The 16684-nt window shown below is 49.3% G+C and overlaps 8 protein-coding genes across 8 annotated transcripts; 2 read left to right on the top strand and 6 right to left on the bottom strand.

Annotated features, from left to right (window-relative positions):
- Positions 1-206: 206 nt before the first annotated feature.
- On the bottom strand, positions 207-1298 carry ASPSYDRAFT_154947 (DUF1295 domain protein; the record flags this gene model as incomplete). The annotated part of the gene is made up of 1 exon (XM_040842414.1): positions 207-1298. One exon carries the CDS (start codon positions 1296-1298, stop codon positions 207-209), a length of 1092 nt encoding a protein of 363 aa, XP_040700608.1.
- A 350-nt stretch (positions 1299-1648) lies between these two features.
- ASPSYDRAFT_154930 (DNA topoisomerase 3) lies at positions 1649-3875 on the top strand (the record flags this gene model as incomplete). Its single annotated transcript, XM_040842410.1, has 7 exons — positions 1649-1738; positions 1788-1988; positions 2041-2219; positions 2277-2446; positions 2511-2833; positions 2894-3030; positions 3086-3875. The coding sequence occupies 7 exons, from the start codon at positions 1649-1651 to the stop codon at positions 3873-3875; spliced, it is 1890 nt and encodes a 629-aa protein (XP_040700607.1).
- A 340-nt stretch (positions 3876-4215) lies between these two features.
- Positions 4216-5923, bottom strand: ASPSYDRAFT_1094139 (uncharacterized protein). The gene is made up of 3 exons (XM_040839899.1): positions 5892-5923; positions 5790-5810; positions 4216-5691 (listed from the first exon to the last, which is right to left on the bottom strand). Exon 3 carries the CDS (start codon positions 5484-5486, stop codon positions 4299-4301), a length of 1188 nt encoding a protein of 395 aa, XP_040700606.1. The 5' UTR covers positions 5487-5691; positions 5790-5810; positions 5892-5923; the 3' UTR covers positions 4216-4298.
- ASPSYDRAFT_47074 (DUF4149 domain-containing protein) lies at positions 5618-6538 on the bottom strand. The gene is made up of 4 exons (XM_040847359.1): positions 6334-6538; positions 6248-6281; positions 5892-6180; positions 5618-5810 (listed from the first exon to the last, which is right to left on the bottom strand). Exons 1-4 carry the CDS (start codon positions 6363-6365, stop codon positions 5644-5646), a joined length of 522 nt encoding a protein of 173 aa, XP_040700605.1. The 5' UTR covers positions 6366-6538; the 3' UTR covers positions 5618-5643.
- Positions 6539-6776: 238 nt separating this feature from the next.
- ASPSYDRAFT_91115 (ATP-dependent DNA helicase 2 subunit KU80) lies at positions 6777-9387 on the top strand (the record flags this gene model as incomplete). Its single annotated transcript, XM_040852437.1, has 10 exons — positions 6777-6905; positions 6952-7006; positions 7056-7122; positions 7178-7245; positions 7293-7461; positions 7512-7572; positions 7619-8146; positions 8196-8581; positions 8637-8851; positions 8903-9387. The coding sequence occupies 10 exons, from the start codon at positions 6777-6779 to the stop codon at positions 9385-9387; spliced, it is 2163 nt and encodes a 720-aa protein (XP_040700604.1).
- A 215-nt stretch (positions 9388-9602) lies between these two features.
- ASPSYDRAFT_155291 (uncharacterized protein) lies at positions 9603-12599 on the bottom strand (the record flags this gene model as incomplete). Its single annotated transcript, XM_040842440.1, has 4 exons — positions 9603-9654; positions 9708-10832; positions 11079-12131; positions 12349-12599. The coding sequence occupies 4 exons, from the start codon at positions 12597-12599 to the stop codon at positions 9603-9605; spliced, it is 2481 nt and encodes an 826-aa protein (XP_040700603.1).
- Positions 12600-12910: 311 nt separating this feature from the next.
- On the bottom strand, positions 12911-14649 carry dps1 (putative aspartyl-tRNA synthetase Dps1; the record flags this gene model as incomplete). The annotated part of the gene is made up of 2 exons (XM_040842453.1): positions 12911-13588; positions 13651-14649. The coding sequence occupies 2 exons, from the start codon at positions 14647-14649 to the stop codon at positions 12911-12913; spliced, it is 1677 nt and encodes a 558-aa protein (XP_040700602.1).
- Positions 14650-14854: 205 nt separating this feature from the next.
- ASPSYDRAFT_205586 (putative HAD superfamily hydrolase) lies at positions 14855-16416 on the bottom strand (the record flags this gene model as incomplete). The annotated part of the gene is made up of 2 exons (XM_040843883.1): positions 14855-16202; positions 16274-16416. The coding sequence occupies 2 exons, from the start codon at positions 16414-16416 to the stop codon at positions 15125-15127; spliced, it is 1221 nt and encodes a 406-aa protein (XP_040700601.1). The 3' UTR covers positions 14855-15124.
- Between the last annotated feature and the right edge of the window lie 268 nt (positions 16417-16684).

Raw genomic sequence — 16684 nt, 5'->3', positions numbered from 1 at the left:
GCGAAAACAAGACAGAACCTCCAAGATGGGACAGAAAATATAACGCAGGCCCAATACCTACTCCAATCCGAAAAAAAAACCGGAGAAGATAGATGAAAAAGATAGACAAGTGGATGACCTCCATTCGATTGAAAGAAGTTAAGACAAGCTCGAAATTCCGAACTCCTTAAATAAACAGACAGCTAAACCTCAAAGGGGTTCCCCATCTACTCCTCTTTCTTGTCGTTGGGGTTAGACTGCACAGCCTTCTTCTTCTTGTTCTTACCCTTGTACTTGGGCGCAACGGACAGACGTGGGATAAATCTTCCAACGCGGGCTTGATATTCCCGGTATTCGGGGTACTTGCTGGAGCTGATTCCCTCAGTAAGGCGGACGCTTCCCTGGAAGATGAGGAGAAGACCGATAACACCCGTAGCAGTCCATTGGGCGTATTGCTCCGTACGGTAGGCGTTCCAAAGGTACAATGTGAGCCAGATGGCCTGCTCGGCTGCGAAATTAGGGTGCCGAGAGAGCGACCACAGTCCGCTCACAACGAAACCTCGCTCAAGGTCTTCCGGGTCATACTGATCCTTGAGGTTGCCCGGGATGCGGGCAGAGTTGTTGTATTCTGTCTTGGCAGTTTGGAACTTCCATTGTTGCTGGTCGGCAAAGAATTCGAGGATGATGAAAAAGAATGCGACACGGGAGAAGATCAGGTCGGAAAGCTCGAAGGATTCGCCGCCGGGAAGGAGCGCGAGGAGCAGAAAGTTGTATGTGGGGGTTGTAAGGAGTAGCAGCAGGAGTGGCTGAATCACGCTGATAAAGCTGATGTTGAAGAGGAAGAATAGGAAGCGGTTGTTTACCCTGGAGCGGACGATGGACCAGCGGTAATCTTCTGAACCATAGCTGTAGCCGCCTCTGCGCCAGTAGTTGAAGGTCAAGCGTACAGTCCAGATAAGAGAGATTGCAGCAATGGTATCCAAGTTCAGAGTGCGCAGGCCCGAAAGACGTGCCCAGACAGCGAAATGAACATTGAATATAGAGGGCAAAATAGACCAGAAGCGATCGACCTGGGAGTAGTTGCGGGTGATCTCGGAGAAAATGATAAAGAAGCCAGAAAGGAAGATAGTAAAAGCAAGCGCAGTCGCAAGGGGATTTGTCGCGAGATAGACTGCCTTGAGCGCATTTACATCTTTTGCCGCGATCACAGGCTGGAGCTGTTCTGGGAGCCCAGCGACTTGCGACAGAAATGGTCGCACGGCATGGTTAAAGGAGACGCAGTCTGCGAGAGACTTGACTTCAGGAAGTGGAAGAGTCATTGTTTCAGATAGAGGGAAAGCAGCAGTGGCAGCAGAAGGCACTTGGCTGCGTAAAAAAGATTCCCACATGAGAAAGGCGATAACGATAGTTAAATAGTCAAGACACTGATGGAGGTGAACACAAACAAACAAGTTGTTCACCAAAAGAGCTTGGGCGGGGGCCCGCTAAACTGCATCTGGAAGTTAGCTGTTGAAAGACAGGTCCCGTGACTCGCGTCGTTTTCGCGTTTCTTCTCGAGACGAGAACCAACTGTAGTAATACTGCATCCTGCGGATTGCCTCAGCCAGAAATCGGATTGGACCATGAGGTCCGATAGCAGGTAGTATTACTTGTCGCCTGAACGGCTGCCATGGCCGTTACGAAAGTCTTGTGCGTGGCAGAAAAGCCTGCAATTGCCAAGGCTGTCGCTCTGCACCTATCTGGAGGTTCGATGGAAACTGTACGTGAATGAACTCTGATGATACGAATTTGGACTAACGCCAGAGTAGTTGCATATTCCTGGAAACCAGTATGTGAAGAATTATGTGTTCGATTTTAATTTCGGTGGTCGATTGGGCGACTGCGCTGTCACCATGACCAGCGTCCTAGGGCACTTGACAAGCTTGGAATTTGAGCGCCAGTACAATGGCTGGACGTCTTGTCCGCCGGCGACGCTATTTGAAGCCCCTGTTCATATAGCTGTGGATGATGTTTGTGAATTGAAGATAGTCAACGTTATTGAATGCTAATCTTGAAACGCAGGATAAAAAACCAATCGCAAAGAACATTATGAAGCAAGCTAAATATAGTAAGTATTTAGTTATTTGGACCGATTGTGATCGAGAAGGGGAGCATATTGGCACAGAGGTGCGTGACCAGGCGAAGGAAGGCAACCAACGGATCATTGTCAGACGAGCGAAGTTTAATAATACTGAGCGAGCGTACGTGAATTTGACTCTACCCCCCTCCAACTTTGGGCTTTGCTGACGCGCCAAAAGTCACGTTCTGAGTGCTGCAAGGTCCCTTATTGATCTTGATGAACGCCAGGCTAGTGCAGTAGCAGCGAGGATAGAGCTCGATCTCCGCATTGGGGCTGCATTTACTCGTCTTCTTACCCTTCAGCTACAGAACCTCCATGAGAGTCTGGCACAGCAGGTCATAAGCTATGGTACACATCTAACTTCCTATAGTTTGGAATGATCATTTTATCTAACGGGTTGACATCCAACCAGGATCCTGTCAATTCCCGACTCTAGGGTTCGTGGTTGATAGATATCTGCGCGTGAAACGATTCAAGCCGGAGACATTTTGGGGAATCAAGGTCATGCATACAAGAGATGGTATCAAAGTAAACTTTCTTTGGAATAGAGTCCATCTTTTTGACCGAGCCGCCGTGGTCATGATGCTCGAGCGCTGTTTGAAGGCAAAACAGGCCAAGGTCACCAAGGTGAATCAGAAGCCGACAAGCAAATGGAGGCCTTTGCCATTGACAACGGTGGACCTGCAAATGATGGGTACAAGATACCTGCACATGGACAGTTCAAAGGTCATGAAGGTAAATTCTTTATTGCGCGAAAATACTTATGTATTCAACGAAGTTACTCACGAATCTCAGGCAGCAGAAAATCTATATACTAGAGGTTTCATCAGTTATCCCCGTACAGAAACCGATCAGTTCGATAAAGGGATCGACTTGAAGAAACTGGTTGAGAAACAACTTCAAGACCCGAATTGGGGACAGTATGCTCAAGGGTAGAGTAACATCCGCCCTTTATCTATATTACCTACTAAGTGCTTTCGTCCTCAGTCTCCTGGGTGGCAATTTCAGGACTCCTAGAGATGGTCGACATAATGACCAAGCACATCCGCCTATACACCCTGTTTGCTGGGCTAGCCCCACCGTATTGAACGCTGATGAGAAAAAGGTGTACGAGTTTGTTGCCCGACGTTTCCTCGCATGTTGTTCCGATGATGCGAAAGGACAGTCAACCGATGTTGAACTTCAATATGGAGACGAAATGTTCCACGCAAGAGGATTGATTGTATTGGAGAGGAATTACCTCGACGTTTATGTCTATGACAAGTGGGAAAGCACCCAGCAGCTACCCAACTACCGAGTCGGCGAGCTATTCGAACCTACAGAAGCCAACATTTTCGACGGGAAAACAACACCTCCAAACTATTTGACAGAACCAGAGCTTATTGGGCTCATGGATGCCAACGGCATCGGAACGGATGCTACCATGGCTGAGCATATCGAGAGAATCAAGAAACGGTTCTACATCGGCGTCCATGCGCGCGGCGGCGGCCGAAACGCCACCAAAGTACTAGTTCCCACTCGTCTGGGCATCGCCTTAATCCTTGGCTATGATGATGTCTTCGCCGGTCTCGCAGAAAGTCCATCCCTAAGCAAGCCCTTTCTGCGAAAGCAGATGGAGTTGGAAATGCGGGATGTTTGTGCTGGCACTAGGTTTCGGGCGCACGTGGTCCAACAAAATCTGGACATGTACCGGGAATTATTCATTCACACTCAAATGCGAATGAATATGCTCAAATCTGCGTTTCGGAGATACATCGTTGAAGAGGCCAATGTGTGAACTCCCCTATTCGCTCCCTTTGAAGTCATCACGGGATATTTTACTCTACGGCAAGGTTACGGTCCCTGATGAAGGTGGCATGCGATGGAGATGCCACTGCACTGCTGCAATGTATACAAATTTACTTGGGAAAAGGCCGACATTGAAAATAATGACTTGATTTTGCAGCCACGGAACCATTTCTATCAGAAAATGCCCCGCCACGAAATTCGTCTTCGTAAGGAGGATAACATATGCTATTATAAGATCTTCTGGCATCTGTGCCAACTCGAGGAGCCTTTTACTGGCTCTAGCAGCAAGTCCTTGAACTTTTGACAGAGCGGCACCTGTCGGCCACGCCCTACAATCTATCTCGACTGACTTCGATTGAAGTCGTGTGGATCGTTATACATCGCGTCACTCCTCCTTGGGAATGGTCTCTCGCTACTTATCATTCTGCTCGATTCCCTTTCCTGCCTGAAAGATGGACTCTGGGCATTCTGGCCGAGTTCGGTTATTCGGCGTTGAAAATGAGCCTGGCATGGAATCGTACCCGAGCGAGCCTGTGTCCGAAAATCTGAAGTGAAACTGCATCTGTTGACCTTGAGTATCGAATTTTCTAATTGGTCTCCCCAGTTGTTGATCCACTTTTTCGAATCCGGAAGAATATCCTTTTTGCTTGTCGGCGGCGGATTCTTTCTTCTGCCCCTTGGGAATAGATTTTTTCTCTTGCCGCTCGTTGAGAAATTCTATCGAGGAGCTCAGGCTATCGAACTTTGTCTCAATCTGTTTGTGTGTCTCATCAAGGGTGGCACAATTTTCCTTCATCTTGTCAGCAGAACCCCTCATTTGTTTAAGATGGTGGTCGATGCTACTCGATTTCGCTCCAGTCGCTTCATCTTCTTCGTGTCTCCCGATTGAATTGAGACGCTTGCTGTGAGTGCTGTGAAAGAGAGGCTTCTCACCGGACTGCCTATCGAGTTGCCCACTAATAGTCGACTGTCTCGTCCAAACGATAAAGAACCAAACAAGCGTTGAAAAACAGATTATCATGATAACCACAAGCGCACATACTTGACCTGGTGGTAACTTCGGTGACTTGTAAAATGGGTTTGACCAAAAAGGTTTGGCCTTGAACGAAGCCGTTGGCCTGACTGTGATAGTTTCGGGGAGAATGCTCGCCGTAGGCACAGTGTGCTTGGAAGATTTTGATCTGAGGCTGGTAATGGGGATGAAAATCTTAGCTTCGCGAAGTTTCGAGCAAAACGACCATGTAGATGCTACTGCACGATGATCGATTTTGGGAATCGTTCGCCCTGACCATAGGCAGAAGATATAGGCCACTGAAACCGGAGTCATCACGGTGACCAAACCGCCAATGAGGCTCTCAGCAATTGCAAGACGATTCATGGTGTGTTGTAGAGTTGGTAAAAGTAAAGTTGAGTGAGAAGTCGAGATCTTAAGATCTGGAAATAGTGTTCGGGTCGAAGTTGCAACTAGATAGAATAGTGGTATCAAGACTGGGAAAGTCGAAACTATCAAGGTCTTTATATGACCACCCTTGAAAAGCGATATACCTATTTGTGAAGTTGATGATAAGAAACCTTTGTCTCTTTTATCACCATTGTTCATCGAGGCACTAGCAGTATACGGGCATAATTAAAAATTCATTGAGATAATCCGCCACACATAAATGGATTGAGTTCAACAACCAAACATACAAGAATGAATATGTGCATCGTCATCTTTCAGTCGCCACAGAGATATATTCCAGAATCCTATCAAGCCATTACTCAAGCTGCTTGCTAAGAACGACACCATAGAAGACAGTAGCGCCGATAGTAACCAGATTAATCAAACTGGACAGCCCATGAAGACGACCAAACTTCTTGTTCAGGGCCATCATCTCCTTAGAGTGAGGAGGGGGGTCGTAGCTTTTCTTACCATCGCGGGTTTCTAGAGTCGGTCCAGTAAGTATTCGTTACATTCTAATGCAGGGGATCCCGTGTAGAAGTTGGGCGCTACCCATTTACATACCCTGATGCCTCCTCTCCTGCATAGTATCAACGGTAAGCTTGCGCAGGACGGCAAAGTTTACCAAGCCAGTTACAAAGGCCGTCGCGAGTGGGAGAAGGACTTTGAATTGGTTTTCTGGCTCTAGCAGTCCGGAGACTCCAAGGGTCTGGCCGCCGCGAGAGGCAGTCAATCCGACTACGACCGGAAGTGCGGTCTGAAGAGCGAAGTAGGTAGGGAAGACCTTGGCTTGAAGGGCCGAGAACTGGGGGCGCGGGAGGGCGCGGAAGGCGATGATTCCAGAGACAAAACTCTACATAATTGTGGTTAGAGAGATATGACTGACTGTGTCCCTAAAGGGGTGGGACTGGGTAGAGTACCTGATAAAGCTGGACACCAAGGAGTGTGCCATAGCTTCAGACGCGGATGTCAGTTGGTTGCTCGCAGCTTGAATAGGGGGACGGACCTTAGGATGTGAAATGGGCGAGGGTCAAGCATTTTAAAACGGGTGCTATGATGTCTCTCAAACCAGTGCTGAAGTGGTGCTTGATATAGTGTTGATGCACGGAGCGAAGTATCATGCGACGACCTCTATTATTGATTGAGATGCGGGACCATCCGAGGTTCTGCGGGCCTCGGGCATTAATAAACACGTCCGAATATGCGGAAATATTGCCATTTCCACCATGATTGATGTCCATTACGATATAGGCACAATTTTCTATTATATGCACGCACCTTTGAATGATGTCATGTGCCGTCGCGTTTAGGCCGTTCCCAATTCGGAAATATCGCGCGTCTGCCTGGGCACCAGCTTGACCATCGCCTGCTGCCTTTTGGCGGTCCTTTATCAACCGATTCGCCATCGATTGTCTTTTCTTCCATTAATATCTGCTTTTCAAATTCACCATGGCAGAAAAGGAAGCAACCGTCTACATCGTGGACGTGGGAAAGTCCATGGACGAGCGCCGCAATGGCCGAGAAGTGACGGATCTCGAATGGGCCATGCAGTATATCTGGGACCGCATTACAACCACAGTAAATATTGTGAGCCTGCCGAAGAGGATTGTTCTGACTGGTCAAGGTTTCTACGGGACGTAAAACGGCGATGCTGGGCGTAATTGGCCTCAAAACTGATGGTAAGTCACATTACTTGCTATCTATGCTTGTACACTAAGAGATCGGCAGGTACCTCCAACGAACTGCAAGATGAATCCCATTTCTCACATATCTCTGTTTTCTCGGAGATCAAGCAGTACGTACTCTGATTCTTTTCATTATGCCCGGCCAATACCTGACCAAATGCCTAGGTTTCTCATGCCTGATATTCGACAGCTGGCCGAGCAAATCAAACCAAGCAATGTCGACAAAGGGGACGGTATTTACCTCATACCTTAAGATATTTGCCCGCGCTGATGAGCCTAGCTATTTCTGCTCTTATATTGGCAATTCAAATGATCATCACTCACTGTAAGAAGTTGAAGTGGAAGCGGAAGATTGTACTCATCACCAATGGGATGGGACAGATGAACAGTGAGAATCTTGACGATATAGTATCGAAGGTCAAGGAAGACAACATCGAACTGGCAGTCCTGTGAGTTCTTTTTCTGTGATTTTTCAGCAACGGTTCTAATGTATTTGCAGGGGACCTGATTTTGACGACCCCGAATATGGCACCAAGGAAGAAAACAAAAACTCTCGCAAGGTAAAGCCATGTCTTCTTGACATATTTCGGCGCTAATAAATTTTAGGCCGAGAATGAGGCGCTATTGAGGACCATCTCTGAGCAATGCGATGGGATGTTTGGCACTCTTGAACAAGCAGTTTCAGAAATGGAGATTCCTCGCGTTAAAGCTGTTCGGCCAATTGCATCGTTCAAAGGCTTCCTGCAACTCGGTAACCCAGAGGAATATGACACTGCAGTCCGAATTCCCGTAGAGCGATACCCTCGAACCATGGTAGCGAAACCCCCGTCGGCCAGCCAGTTTGTTCTGCGCTCCGATCTAGCTGCCGAGCAAGAAGGGCCCGAATCAACGACTGACGTTCCGGAAACACAGCCTGAAGATGGCAGTGCTCTCACATCCGTGAGAAATTTGAGGACTTACGAAGTTAGCGATGAGAGTGCCCCTGGTGGGAAGGTCGATATTGAACGAGATGATTTGGCCAAAGGATACGAGTATGGACGTACAGCAGTACATATCAGTGAGTCCGATGAGAACATCACAACACTTGAAACGACAGCAGCACTGGAACTGGTTGGATTCATCCAAAGTGAACGGGTACGTGCGACGTAATTGTAGCTGACTTGGTAGCGACTGACGAACGCAGTATGCTCGATATATGCACTTATCAAACACCAACATCATCATCTCTCAACGGGCCAACGATAAGGCCTCACTTGCGCTGTCGTCTTTTATACATGCTCTGTTCGAATTAGAGAGCTATGCGGTTGCTCGTCTAGTCGCAAAAGAGAACAAGCCCCCTATTTTGGTTCTTCTCGCTCCTTCTATAGAGCCAGAATACGAGTGTCTCCTAGAAGTCCAGCTGCCATTCGCCGAAGATGTTCGAACATATCGTTTCCCGCCTCTCGACAAGGTAATTACCGTATCCGGAAGAGTGGTAACGCAGCACCGAAATCTTCCAAACGACGACCTTCTTGATGCCATGGACAAATATGTGGACAGTATGGAGATTATGGACACAGACGTGGACGGGTAAGCCGCCATAGAAGTATCTACATGACGAAGACGCTTCGCTAATAACAAGCAGGGACCTGGTTGATGCACGTTTCCCAATCGAAGATTCATTCTCACCGGTCTTACATCGCATAAACGCCGCCATTCGATCCCGTGCCATACACCCCAAAGACCCCATTCCAACCCCCGCAAAGATCCTCACCCAGTTCTCGCAACCACCAGATCACGTACTTCAGAACGCAGAACGCCACCTCAAAAAGCTCATCGAGGTAGCCGATGTCAAAAAAGGTACGCCATAACCTCCCGTTTATAATTACCCTATACTAACACACAATCAAGTACCACCCAAGGCCAAAGGCCGAAAGCGTGCCCGCGAGCCCGAGAAGCCCCTCTCCGGTCTCGATGTTGACGCTCTTCTCAACCAAGAAAAACGCGTCAAAATTTCACCTAACAATGCCATTCCAGAATTCAAACAAACTCTTGCGCAGGCCGAGACTATCGAGACAACAAAGGATGCCGTGAAGCAAATGCGTTCAATCATCGACGACCAGATAAGACATAGTTTCGGTGATGCGAATTACGACAGGGTCACTGAGGGCCTGGGTGCCGTCCGCGAGGAACTCATATCATACGAAGAGCCTAGTTTGTATAACGAATTCATCAAAGAACTGAAGGAGCAGATCCTGAAGGAGAAGCTGGGCGGAGACCGCCGGGAACTCTGGTGGTTGATTAAACGGAGCAAACTGGGTCTGATTGACCAGGGACAGTCTGAGCTTTCTACTGTAACCGAGGAGGAAGCAAAGGCGTTCATGACTGCCCAGTGAAGGATACGATATGTATCACCATAATTCTAGATACCATGTGCTATTTATGAGAATGAGATACAAGCGGTTTCTATATCAGACGAATTCAACTCGCTAAGACAACCCAGGGATCATGTAAATCGAAAAAAAAAGAAAAGAAAAGAAAAGAAAAGAAAAGGAAAATCATCAGCTGCAAAGAGGAGATATAGCAGACAGCTAAGTATATACTGAATGGGTTATGAGATCTTTCCCAGTCTCTTCTTTCCAACGTTGACCTTCTGTTCGAGTCTAAAGATAAGTTAGCAAGCAATTCCATAGGGAAGACAGCGAGTAATACATACCTTGTTGCATCTTCGTCCACCATTCTAAGCATCTCATTCTGCACCTCTAACTCCTCATTAATCTGAATACCCAGCTCCTTCTGCCGTTGCACAATTTTCATCAATTCCCCTACGCTCACATCCTGATCCTGCATTATATCGCGCTGCAGTTGCAAGACGCCCTGGTTATCCAACTCGCGAGTCCGCTCCGTCTCTTTTCCAAGAACCCTCCCGGATCTTGCGGGTTTCCTACCCGCGGCACTAGCACCCCCAACAAGCGCCTCTTTATCCTTGATCGACGCAACAGCATTATCCACCCTACTCTTCGCCGCCATGGCATTCAATAGATCTTCGAGCCCATCCTTCTCCTTCCGAGCATTAATAAGAAGGTCCTTCCGCCGGCGGATTTCGCCTTCGCCAAGTGAGCTAGAAGAGGCAAAACCATGACGCCCACTGCCATTTCCATTCGCGCTGCTCTCGGCTATCCTCTTCAATCCGTCCTCTAGGGCAGTAATCAGCGACCCCGCACGCACAAGTGAGCTCTTCGCCCGCGCCGAACTCTCATGCTGCCTCTGCGGCGTCGTCTCCTGGTCTCGTCTCGTCAGATGAAGTCTTGCGTCGTGCAGATGCGATTTCAAATCCCGGTAGCAGTCAAGCCATAATGTTGGGTCTGTAATCGGTTCTCCGCCTGTTCCGCCGGGACCCGTTGCTGCAGCATGGAGACGGGCAGACGAAGCAGTGGTGCTGTCATTATTATTGGTATTATTGGTACCTAGGCTGGGTAGATTTAGAAATGCGCGCCAGGCGGGGCAGTTGCGCCATCGAGGGTCAGCTGCTTCGTTGATGGCGCGGAGGTAGGACTCGAGACCCTGGCGCCGCGATTCGCGGAGGTCGGTGTTAGATACTGTATTTGAGAACCAGGATTTGGCAGGGAGTGGATTAGGGGGTGCGCTGTTTGTTTGAGATGTTAGGTTGGCGTGGAAGGTTGTGAAATCGGAATAACGCTTTGAGATGGCAAAAGAACGAAGCGGGAGGCGGAGAGTGATATTATAGATTGTGTGGGGAGGTGAGGTTGTTGAGGTTGTTGTTGTTGGGATTGATATTTCGAGTGAGGGGGCCATGGTGAGAATTATAATGTATAGGAAGCTCGGGGGAGCTCCATGGATAAGAAGCAATAGTTAGAGGCTGATGCGGAAGTTGGAGTTGGGGTTGGAGTTGGAGTGATGGGCGATAAGGCAGCTCCAGTCACCAGCCTAAACCGAATCTGGATTCTGGACAAAACAATGATGCAGCATAGGATGATCTTGATGAAAGATGCGGAGTATCTTATTTCTCAGTGTTCTCAAAGAGGATAAATTAAAAAATCATGGACAGACAGATATTTAGATAAACCTTGGTCCTGCCTCGCTCCATAATTCCCGTGCCTCTAACAAATCGCGCTGCCCATAGTGTTCTCCAATTATCGTGATGACCATATCCAACATTGCGCGAGTCTGTGTCTCCACGTCAATATCTATACCTTCGTCCTCGAATTCAGCTTCGACTTCCTTTTCTTCTTGGGGTATTGGTTCGACACTAGTCATTGCGATCCGCGCTTCGAGCCGTGCTTTTGCCTGCTCCAGTTCCTCCGCGCCAGTTCCCTTCTCCGTAGCGGGTTGATCGGGGTCCGAATCGACAGTATTTATAGGTTCATCCCCATTCTTGTTTGGCAAATCATGCTCATGCTGATCATCGTCAACGCCAGACTCGTAACCATCCTCCTCTTCCTCCTCGTTCTGGACCTCCTGCTCCTCGCGGATTTTCTGCAATATTCTCACGGCCCGTTTCCCCAGTTCCCGAATGTCACCAATATCCCGAGCACCAAGCTGTCCAGCATCTCGACACTTCCCCAAAAGTCCCCAAGCCCAGGCTCCGATGCGTCGAACCAATATCGCATCCCCGTTGCGCACATTCTCTGACATAAGTCGCGCCACGATCACCAGCACCCCCAGGACACTATCCATATCCATGCATGCCAGTTGCACTGTTTGGGGGTCAACCTGGAGCAACAAGCGCCTCCACTCCTTCTGGGCATTTTTCGACGACCGGGGAAAGCTGATGGGGTGCTTGTCGTCAAGCGCGGTGATGGCTTCGGACGGGGGTGTGCATTTTAGAATTGATCGTAGGAGAAGGAACCGGTGGTGTAGGAGGTTGTAATAGCTAGCTTGTGCTTCCGAGAACGTCTCATCGACGATCGGTTTTGTTGTCGCCCGGCTGATGTAAACGCCATCGGAATAAAATCCCGCTGGGATGCGCTTCACAGTCGTAGTTTCCTCCTTTACAATCTCCTCTTGAAGAGCTTCATTTTGTTCTTCCGTTGCTATTTTCGTCACCTCGGTTGTTTCTGCCAACGGTTCTGCCACGACGGGTGCGTTAAAAAGGGTAGGTAGGGAGTTGGCTTCGGAACTAGAATCCAACAATTTCAAGTCAGCTTAGAAACCAACAGCAACATTCGATTCATCCAGAAAATTGCTGATGGACATGGGGGAAAGCGGGAAAGACGAACCTCGCTCCAGTCGCAAGCTAGACCAACCCAGAATGCAAACTTAGCAAGCACGTCGCAGCAAAAAAAAAACCCGACTCAACAAAGTGAAGGAGGTAGCAGTAAAAGGAAAGTGCTTACCGGACCATTCGTAAATACTCTAATCCATCATCTGCCGGTCCATAAAAGAGTTCATCTCCATCAGTGGTATCGAGACCCGGAAAGGCGCTTTTCTGTCCGAACACAGGGTGATTGCGAGGCCGCTCATACGGAGTCACTGAGTTTTGTGTCTCTTCATCGTCTTGGACATCTTCTGCGTACGAGGGTCGGGCGCGCTTGGTATTCGGTGAGGGCCCAGAGCCTGAGCTGGGAAAATTTCGCTTTTGTGGCATGCTAAGGTTGGAAATAAGAATGTATTGTGGTGAGTTGAAGGAGTTGAGCAGTCCGCGATGTCAGCCCGGGAGCTTTTGGAAGCTTTATTCGGATTAGTTCCCACCCGCAGATCTCTTATCAAGTTAACGGTCGAGACTGACAACCTATGTACATACCCCCAAATTTAATACACTTAGAAATTCTTGATAGTGAATACTTATTCGCAAAAGTGGCCCTATAATAACATTGCCTAGTTTGAAAGTTTATACAGTGAATCGTTGAATATTCATTACTCTTTTTATCCTCTTTCTAAAATATCTGGAATCGTCGCTTAAGGACGCAGACGCTGAGGGTCACGAGGGAACAGAGTCGCCAACCGGACATTTGGCAATCCAAGAAAGAACATGACGATACGGTTCAGGCCGAGTCCACCACCGGCGTGGGGAGGGCAGCCCTGGCGGAACGCAGCCAGGTAGTCCTCGAAGCCCTCGTGGCTGGGGTCGACGCCCTTTGCGATCATAGAGGCTTCTAGCTCCTTCACGTCGTGGATACGCTGAGCCCCCGACATGATTTCCTCACCGCGCATAAAGAAGTCATAGGAGTTAGAGAATTTGGAGTCCTGGGGGCAAGACTTCGTATAGAACGGGCGAACAGCCATGGGGAACTTGTCCAGCACGTAGAAATCGGTGTCGTACTTGTCGCGGATGATTTGGCCCAATTGCTTCTCCATAGCCGTGGTGAAGTCATTCTCGAAGCGCTCCTGCTCTGAAACGTCCACACCCGCTTCCTTCAGAAGCGCCACACCGTCCATGTAGTTCAGTCGCAGGGCCTTGCCGTCCTTGGGAAGCTTGAAGTCGCCTGCCTTGGGGTAGGACTTTTGGATGATGGCGATCTTGTCGCTGTATCGCTCCTTCAAGCCGGAGAGAATGAAAACGAGAAGGTCCTCAGCAAATTCCAAAACTTCGTGATAGTGGGAACGGAAAGTCTTCTCGAAATCGAGACCCGTAAACTAAAAGTAGATTATGGTCAGCTTCACAAAACGGAGTGATGATCTTAGAAGAGTGCGCATACCTCAGTCAAGTGGCGATGAGTGTTACTGTCTTCCGCACGGAACACAGGTGCGATTTCAAAGACATTCTCCATGTCTCCAGCAATGCACATCTGCTTGTACAGTTGAGGGCTTTGCGCCAGATACGCGTTTCTCTTGAAGTATTTGACCTCAAAAACACCGCTGCCGCCTTCTGTAGCAGCACCAACCAGCTTCGGTGTAGAGATCCATCGAGAGCCGCTCTTGATCATGTACTCCGCGAAAAGCTCTGCAACACCGCTAGAAATCCAAGTAATAGCCTGGCTGGTCGCTGTCTGAAGGTCGAGAACACGGTTGTCGAGACGGGTCTTAAGAGTAACGATGGGGGCACCGTCAGCGTCGACCTGGAAACCCTCCTCGGTAGCCTCCGGGAGTGGCCGCTCCGCGTCCTTAACCTGCATGGGAAGCTGTTGGGATGCTTCGGCAATCATGTAAACCTTGCGGATGTGAACTTCATGGTTGCTCAAAGTCGCAGAAGCAATGGGTGCACCGGGCTTCTTGACAACACCAGTAACCTGGACAATGGAGTTGACATTGAGACCACCGGTGTATTTTATCATCTGTCGTGAGATGGGTTCCGCCGCAGCAATGACAGCCTGTAGTTTTAGACCCTGTTGTCGGAGCATTAGAAATGCCAACTTGGCACTCTGAACGCGGGCATTATCCACACGAGCGACAACTGTGATTTCCTGCTCGTAATGTTCGTCGCCAATCTGGGACAGTTGCGTGCTGGGAAGGACGTCTTCGGATTCGGGAATCGCGCCGTATAGATGCTTTGCGGTGTCGTTGGCATCAGCAGCTGCGGCCTGGGCCTGTTCTTGGGCAGCTCGCTGCGCAGCCTTCTCCGCTTTTGCCTTATCCTTCGCAAGCTTCTTCAGCGCGCTCTTGCTCAGCTTGCCGTCTCCGCCCTCGGCGCCTTCAGCACCCTCCGCAGCGGGGGTTTCCTCGGGCTTGGGGCGAGTGGGCAATTCGGAATCCGCCATGATTGTTTCGGAAAAGGTTAAAAAACAGTATATGCCCCGGGAAATATAGCGAAATATCAAGAACGTTGGAGCTTTTGGTCACTTCCTCGGCGCTTCAACTTCTCGTTGACTCAACGGCGTAACAGCTCTTCAGATCACCCCGCCGGGCGGAGCAAGCCCTAAGCCCTACGAGGGGTTGTTCACGTGAGATTATAGCCTGAGGCAGCTAGTATCTACAGTATATATGATTATCAACCATTTACGGAGCGAATATAAACGACATTATGGCATGCCATAGTCCGTCCAAGCATCAAGACATAGTGCTCCAGTATGTTGTTAGTTCAATATAGATGCTTAAATTACCTCGGCAGTCAGTCTGCGACGTACAGTCTACAATACAGGGTACATAGCTACCATCTTCCGTATACATGCAAGAGGCTGAAAAACTGGTCAAGATTACACATGATATGCAGTATGGTCACAAACAGCCCTGCATCTACCGGGCCTGCCAGTCTGAGTGTTGTAGGCCCCATTCAACGGCCTTTTGGACGTCATTAGCAATAGTCTTTGGAGTCCATGCAGGCTCCCCGCCGAGGTATACTCCAGTTCGCACTAGGATAGAATGCCACTTGCTATCATGCGCACTCCGGTATGAGTTGGCTCCGCGAATATCTGATTCTGGGTTGTCTCCAACCATATAAACATTTCGCAACGGTTTCGCTGTTTCCAAGCCAAATGCTCTGGCGCGATTACGCAAGAGCTGGTTTTCTGCGAATTCATATGTTCCTTGCGAAGGCTTTCCAATGACTGTTTTCTGTAGTTCAACGCCCTTACTGGGTCCGCCGGTGATTGCACTCCACGTGCCTTCCAGTGCTTCGCGGAAACCGCCCTGGCCCAGACGCGGGAGGCTATAGGCCGCGGCCCACCAAAGATCAGGGTTCGAAAAATAAAGAGGCGGCTGACCATCCTGCTGATATCCACGGTTCGGGAGGTCGGAGCGGCCATTCTTCTCCGACAGTGTTCCTAAGACTCCTTGTGACGAGAGCAGGAGGTCGACGATGACATGAGCGTCCAGCGCCCAGTCTCTTGGATCATTGAAGACGAGAATGGCATCTACCTTGAGACCCTTGATCGGATCGTTTGGTTCACCCTTATGGGACAGGGGTTTCGTGAAGGTCTTGTAGTAGTCGCTGAATCCTTTGGAGAAGGGCCAGATTGATGGATTGGCCATGAAGATGTCCCCAGGCGTAACAACATCTCTGAACCCATACCTTTCGGCTACCTGACGACAACCGTTTCCATCTCCGCCAACTACCAACACGCGCTTATTCTCCAATGGAGGCTGTGTCTCTGTCCCGCGTACCATCTCAGCAAAAGGCGAATGGCTCTGAACAATCACCTCTGCCTCCAATGGAACCTGAAGCTTCTCGCTGATTTCAGCAACGCGTTCTGTTTCATGTTTTCCACCCCCGTTTGTCAAAAGGATAAATGGTATTCCTTCTTTCTTAAGGAGCGACAGCGATTCGGCAGCTCCGGGTATGGGCTTCGAAGATCGGAGGAGGACGCCATCGATGCTGTAGAATGCATTAGCCACGCAAACACCAACAGCAGGGATGAACTGACTACACTGTATCGCCCTACTTACTCGAAAGCAAATGCAAAGTCTGGCACTCGCGGCGCAGAACTGAGATTCCGAATGCTTCGGCGCCCTGGACCGGCGGGGATAAAGGCGCGGCTATAAGAGCGTTGGGCCAATCCCAGGGAGCGCCAGAGGCCCTGGGGACGCATGTCTAGTTTATGAAAGCGAAAAGAGTGATTGAGAAAAAGGAGCACGTAAGAGAAGAAAAGAGGAGAGAGAGTCTGTCGGTTGGTCTGGAAAGCAAGAGAATGCGGAAGTTGGAGTTGTTATCAGGAGGGAAACGGACGGCGAGAGGTCATCGGCGCAACGCCGCATTTCAAGGCCGAATGATATCATCCCCACACCCGTTTCGATCTTTCCTTTCTCCTACATACTCACACCGAGCAACAACCCCATCTAAACGGATTATAATGGAAG

Source organism: Aspergillus sydowii (genome assembly GCF_001890705.1).
Source record: "Aspergillus sydowii CBS 593.65 unplaced genomic scaffold ASPSYscaffold_8, whole genome shotgun sequence".
Lineage (NCBI taxonomy): Eukaryota > Fungi > Ascomycota > Eurotiomycetes > Eurotiales > Aspergillaceae > Aspergillus > Aspergillus sydowii.
Note: the sequence above shows the minus strand (reverse complement) of the source record. Positions and strands in the feature narration are given on the sequence as shown.

Bases quoted from the DNA above. Each gene is read 5' to 3' on its own strand.
- ASPSYDRAFT_47074 (XM_040847359.1), bottom strand. From the start codon at position 6,365: ATGCTTGACCCTCGCCCATTTCACATCCTAAG. The intron at 6,282-6,333 runs GTCCGTCCCCCT...CCGCGTCTGAAG, and splicing joins CGCCCATTTCACATCCTAAG to CTATGGCACACTCCTTGGTG. The intron at 5,811-5,891 runs GTATGTAAATGG...GACCGACTCTAG, and splicing joins GCAGGAGAGGAGGCATCAGG to AAACCCGCGATGGTAAGAAA.
- ASPSYDRAFT_1094139 (XM_040839899.1), bottom strand. From the start codon at position 5,486: ATGAACAATGGTGATAAAAGAGACAAAGGTTTCTTATCATCAACTTCA.